The following is a 6552-nucleotide window of genomic DNA, read 5'->3' on the forward strand; positions in this document are numbered from 1 at the left end:
TCTGCCCCAGCTATGGGAAAATCTGCTGTTGGAGATAAGGCTTTCATATTAACTTCACTTATTAAAACACGTTTTTTATAGATGCGCTTTTTCTGTTGCTCTCGTTTTTTTTGTTTGTTCGTTATGATTGATTTTAATGTGTCATTTGCATAGAATTATGTCTATTGACATTTAAGCTCTTGAGTTTAACCTTGGCTTTTTGTTTCAATTAACCTCTTGAGTAGATGATTTTTTTTTTTTTTTTTGGGGGGGGGGGGGGTGGGGGGGGTGGGGGTTAGTATGTTTTTAAATCGCTTTTTAAAAGTGTATTTTATTTCATTTTGACCTTTTCATTTTCAGTTCACAGTTTTCAGTTTCTGTTAATTTCCAGACTGATTATGCGCATTTCATTTTAGTTTTTATTATTAAATCAGTCCAATTTCAGTGTAATTTTGAGCATTTTTATGACTATAATGTGGAGGAAGTCAGATTCAAATATAGATGAGATGCTTTTAATGTCATATAAATATTCCAGTCTTACTAAAGAAATACACCAAAGCCTCCTGATGCTTGACAGATTTGGCTACACTGATAAAGACTAAAGCATGTACAATTTTTATATTATCTAGTTTTGTAAGCACTTATAATAATATAATTTCAGTTTGTTGTTGTCGAGTTGCAACGTCTGTTTGTTGTTGTTTTTATTTAGGTATCTAAAATGTTTTTGTTTGTTTTATTTTTGTTTTGTTTTGTTTTTTTCCTTTTAGTTTTTACTTTAGTTTTATTTAACCTTGGATAGGAGCTGGTATGGCCGTCAAGTTCACGAATAGATGTACGCTGCCACACTGCCATCTACTGGTGGGGAGGCAAAGTGCACGTCGGTGTCTTTCCCGGTGTTGGTGTTGGCTTAGCTGTGGAGACTGCTGATGTTTCAGGTTTGTTGACAGGAAATCGAGTGTAAATGTGTGGCTGTACAGTCCGTTAAAGCTGCTTTTAGTTGTCTCCTTATATGACGGCTGCAGCTTATTTCAAACAAATGTCTCAGCCGTCCTTTAATTTCCAGTCAAGGCATAGCTAGCAAACTGCTAATTTAGCCAAGCTAGCTAGTAATGTCAATGAGGAAGTGAAGGAAATGATAACTTTAGTCAACACTCCAGCCAACGACTTCGCTTTAAACGAAAGGATATTTACTGACAAAGACTGATATTACCATGTAAGCTGATGATTTAATTGTTAGCACTGAGTAATGTTGTGTTTGCTGAAGCTAACTTGCTTGTCGTGTTGGTTAATGGGGGCTATTTTAGTGTCCAGACTGGAGTAACCATAAACTATATATTTACCGTTTAGGCTGTGAGCGGTTTCCAGTCCATTTAGATATGAAAAGGAGAAAAGCAAAACATTAGGGAACCGCAGACGTGACTTTTTCAAAAGTATTTATCTATACGCATTCAATTATAGGTAGTTTCAATGATGCCTTATTTTTGAGATGATCCTATTTGAAATTTGCTCTAAGTTGTAACGAGATGCCACGCAACCTTTGCTCTGACGTTCCTGTTTCGGTAGATTTTTAGCAACAGCAGTGGTGAAAGTCTGCATATATTTACGGATTTTTATTGTCATTGCAACACATACTCACATGAGGTGAAATGATTTTTTTCGCTGAGGTCCTGGTTAAAAGCCAACAAGAATGAGAGAAAAGAAACAGAAGCAAGTACCCTAAAACAAATTGACAGTGTTCTTTAGTATAAATAAAAACAAAAAGTGTATAGTTTAAAGACACAAGTGGTGTTACCTTTGGCTGGGACCACTAGAGTTCAGCAGTCTTACTGAGTCTGCTGGTGTAGATGTCTGTAGTGGTGGTGGTGGTGGCGGCGAGGCAGCATCCAACCATCCTCTGTGCAGCTTCCACCACCCTCAGCAGAATTGCCTTCTCTCCCACAGAGCAGCTGCCATGCCCCACAGGACATGACAGTCTCCACCGCATGTGTGTAGCTCAGGACTGAACTCCCAAGTCATATATTTTATGTTTATTTTTTAAATATATATATTTAAAATGAGTATAAACTTAATATGTTTAGATATTTTTGGTAGAACAAACAAGACCTTTGAGATTGATTGGCGGAAAATTCCTTTAAAATTTTGAGTTGTGAGGATTTCCTGCTCTTTGTAATCTCATAGTAAATGTGGTTTATTGGTAGTTTGAACTGCTGCACAGTCAAAACTATTTGTAGGGTGTCCATATTGTGGAGTCTAATTGAATATTTTGGAGTAAAAACAATGATATCCTATAATGTGGAGTTCAAGTGCAGAAAATGGAAATTGCACTTTGTGGTGACTTTGTAAATGGACAGTTTCCAACATTTGTGGTTGATCAGACTGTGGAAAGTAAAAGCAAAGAGTCTGTTGCTTTATTCAACAGAAATCTATGCATTTTCTTTTCATCTTCAGTGTGCTTAAAAATATTACAATGCTGATCATTTTTCTGTGGCTAAAGTGTATTTTAGTGAGTTCCAGAAAGTACTTTGTAGGACAAACTCTGACAGTTGTGGCCTATTGGACTGACATGAATGATAACTTCCTGATGTGTTCATCTCCTCTCTCACAGCGACCTTCAATGCTGTAGATTTCAGGATGGACTCCAGTGGGAAGCCCTCAACGGCACAGATTGTGGTTTTAGCCACAAGCTCAGCTCTGACCGCATTCTTCTATTCCATTTACAGAAGCAGAGCTACAATAGTTGCCAGATTAAAGGTCAGACATATTTCTGCATTTCTCTTTTTATCATATGCAGGGTGAAAATTCCTTACGTTTTTAGTATATATTTATTTTTATTCTACAGGAAGCAAAGAAAGTCTCCCTTGACCAAGATTTGAAAACCATCCTGTCTGAAACTCCTGGAAGATGTATCCCATATGCCGTCATAGAAGGTTTGCTGAGCCGTGCTGAAAACCTAAATAAAGTAACTTATTTTTATTGGGAGTCCTGAAAAATAATTGACACTTGTTTATTGCACACTGCAGGTGTGGTGAGATCTGTGAAGGAAACACTCAACAGCCAGTTTGTCGATAACTGCAAAGGTGTCATTGAGAGGCTGACGCTGAAGGAGGAGAAGATGGTGTGGAACCGCACCACTCACATTTGGTAAGAGGTTAAAAAAATATGTTTTTTACAGACAGAATGTTTTGTTATTCAGCTGAAATAAATAACATTTTCTGTTTTCCACGCTAAACATCTGTTTTTTAATTTAAAAAACGGGGAACTATTTATGCTCAGTGATTTTTGGTTTAATGATGTCATGCAGTTATCAAATTCATAAACGTAGATGGAGAACAGGATTACGTGCTGACGTTTCGCTGTTGGGAAAAACAGTTGTGTCAGTGTTGTAGTTAGAGGGAGAGCAGATGGTAACGCTGACGCAGACAGCAGCCTGCTAAACAACTCAAGAGCCAAATACTCTGGTAACTAAATTGAGCTTATTTCATGCTGAAGTCACCTTCTTCTCTAATAACGTTTTTTTCACAGGCATGACCAAATATTCAGGGAAAAGAAAAACTGCTGCCAACTGTTTAGTGAGTCCCAGCATCCATTTTCTGCTACTTAACTGAGTCACATGGGTGGCAGTCTAAGCAGAGATGCCCTTTCAAGGCTAGCTGAGAGACATAATCTCTCAACCATGTCCTGGTCTGCCTTTCGGTCTCCTCGCAGTTGGACTTGCCTTAAATGTCTCACCTAGAAAGCGTCGTAGTCAGATGCCCAAACCACCTCAAACTGGCTCTTTTCATTGAGGATGAGTTGCAGCTCTACTCTTTTCCCCTGTCTCTAAGAGAGTCAGAGCAGAGAAAGCTTTTTTCCTTCTTATTCTTATTCTCACGATCTTCTTATTCTTTCAGTCTCTATCCACATGTCATGGTCACAGGTGAGGGCAGGAGTGTTGATCGACTAGTAAAATCCAGCCTTCACACTCAGATATCTCTTGTCCAAAGCATACCGGACTCTGTGCAAGCGGTAAAAGTGCAGTGCATTAAAAGCAAGTGTTGGGCGTGCATGCTCTTCAGCCGAAGTAATTGAATATTTTCAGTAACTGTGGGAAAAAAATACCAGCTTGAATCTCCCAAAATTGCCTTAAGTTCATTAGGTCATTGCATATTACAAAGGCGGTGTGCAAAGAATGCATGCGGTCTTCAGATTATGTAGCAGTGACTGACAGGCTGAGGCAAAAGCAATGACTGTCCATTACTGACCTCCTTCTTATTAAATCTACCCTACACGTCTGAAAAAACAAGACAGAGAAAAGATGACTTAAAAAGTCATTCGCACTTGAAACTCTTAAAAATGTCTTTTTAAATTATTCTTTTAAAAGCTTTTAAAAATGTTTATATGGCAGTTTTACATAATTTGATTATAAGAAAATCGCCAAATAATCTGAGATTATTATTGTCATGCAAAGAAACTATTTAAAATACACTAGAGCTTTAATAAAGAGCTAATAATAAAAAAAAAAGCCCAAAATATGGTTGTTTGTGTTTATAAGCTGAGCTTTGGACTGTTGCTGTTTTCTGATGCATGAATAGTAATTATAAATCAATGTAATGTAATGTTTCCACACAGGAACAGCACAGAGAAAATCATCCATCAGCGCATTAACACGGTTCCCTTTGCCCTCGGGTCACATGATGACGATATCGCTTCCACAGTCCGAGTTATACGCCCGTTAGATGCAGCGGAGTTGGATCTGGAGACCACCTACGAGAACTTCCACCCCACAGTCCAATCCTTGTCCAGTGTTATTGGTCACTTCATCAGCGGGGAGCGACCAAAAGGCATCCACGAAACCGAGGAGATGCTGCGTGTGGGTGACAGCATCACAGGAGTCGGAGAGCTGGTCCTGGATAACAACCTGATCAAGCTCCAACCACCCAAACAGGGCTTCTGTTATTTCCTCACTCGGCTGGACTACGAGTCTCTCCTGCGGAAGCAGGGGACCAGCGTTAGACTCTGGAGGATTCTGGCGATTGTGTTCGGCATGGCCGCCTGCTCCACGCTCCTCTACATCCTGTGGAAGCAATACATGCATCGCAGACAGAGCAAGAAGGAGAGGAGCATACTTGAGGAGTTCAAGGAACAACAGAGGAAGCGTTTGCGTGAACTTAACATAGAGGAAAGCAGCATATCCCCCACCAGCTGCACTGTCTGCCTGAGCCGGGATCGCTCCTGCGTGTTTCTAGAGTGTGGTCATGTGTGTACCTGCAACCAGTGCTACGAGGCCCTGCCAGAGCCAAAGAAATGCCCCATTTGCAGGGCATCTATAGACAGGGTGGTGCCTCTTTACAACAGCTAATGTGCAAGAGTCCTCTCAACCTGTTGCAGCCATTGTATACCTTGAAGATTATCTTTCAAAAACTGCCTTTTCAGGCTCAAAATGGGCACTTGTTTCTGCTTTTCCTGCGACAAATCTCTGTGCTGAATAATAGTGCATTTACAGCTCCAATCAAATGTTCAAATCAGAATTGAAAAGCGGAAATTCATCTTGATTGAGAAAATGGATTTTCCTCCTGTCGTGTTCAGAGAGAAAATGAGGTCTTGTGTGCTCACACTCTCACAAATCTTGGTCCTGCTTCCTGATAATCTAAGTCTCTGAAAGCATTTTCTGAGGCAGATAAAAATGGAGTTTATCAGTTAAAAAGCTTGAATGTTGTAGAAACATTTGTGATTGTTCAGTGAGAAAACACAGCTTAAAGTGCAGTTGTCAACAGCTTTGTTGCCAAATTACACCAACACCCTTAGGAAGTTAGTGAAGATTAAGTCACAGCACTTCTATAAATATATGCATTTGAGCACTTATTATCAACATCTTCCTGTCATTCGTGCAAGTACGTGACACTCAACAAAACAAAAGTGTTATATTAGTCAGAAAAGTCAAATTAAGTGTCAATCACGGTTACGGTTTGATTCTGTTTCATGTTATTACATTAATTTGCTACAAAGAGAAAATGGGCGTCGTACAAAATATAGCTGCTTTTCATCTGTGTCTCTGAAAGATCATCACAGGGCTTAGAAATTAGCATAAGCAATAAAAGCTGCAGTTAAAACTCCTCCCAGGCCCTTCTGCAGCCTTTCACAGCCAGAGCAGAAGGCACACTTCAATGTTTGAGTATCTCTAAGAATGTCTGTAAGTTATTTTGCATTTGGGAAACTTTTGTTATTGATGTGGATAATCCAATAAGCTTAGCCTTGAGGTGCTTTTGGGAAACGGGCTCATTTTGCTTATCTTAATTTGTTTTGTTTTCCTGCTAGCATTTTTTAAGGGGACGTGTTGTGGTCATTTCTAGCTCTGTGTTTATTCTTTGGCTCTATTAAAGTATCTTTACATAATTCAATGGTTGAAATTATTTATCTCATACTGGACCTTTGTGCAGCTGCTCAGTTTCTTCACTGTCGGAAACAAGCTGATTTAGCTCCTCCACATTTAAAGCTGTCGTCTTTTATAAAGGTACTTTTTGTCATTAGCATCTAAAGGTTTAAAGAAAACTTTGACCACCCAGAGGGCAGTGTTTTAATAGTGGATGCTGCTGT

The 6552-nt window shown here is 39.3% G+C and overlaps 1 protein-coding gene across 1 annotated transcript; it reads left to right on the forward strand.

Moving 5' to 3' along the window:
• Positions 1–821: 821 nt before the first annotated feature.
• Positions 822–6351, forward strand: mul1 (mitochondrial E3 ubiquitin protein ligase 1). Its single transcript, XM_006794038.2, has 5 exons — positions 822–914; positions 2585–2730; positions 2819–2906; positions 3000–3120; positions 4588–6351. The coding sequence occupies exons 2-5, from the start codon at positions 2611–2613 to the stop codon at positions 5315–5317; spliced, it is 1059 nt and encodes a 352-aa protein (XP_006794101.1). The 5' UTR covers positions 822–914; positions 2585–2610; the 3' UTR covers positions 5318–6351.
• Positions 6352–6552: the final 201 nt, after the last annotated feature.

The sequence above is a fragment of the Neolamprologus brichardi genome, chromosome 20 (assembly GCF_056152115.1).
Source record: "Neolamprologus brichardi isolate AB-2024 chromosome 20, ASM5615211v1, whole genome shotgun sequence".
NCBI classification, from domain to species: domain Eukaryota; kingdom Metazoa; phylum Chordata; class Actinopteri; order Cichliformes; family Cichlidae; genus Neolamprologus; species Neolamprologus brichardi.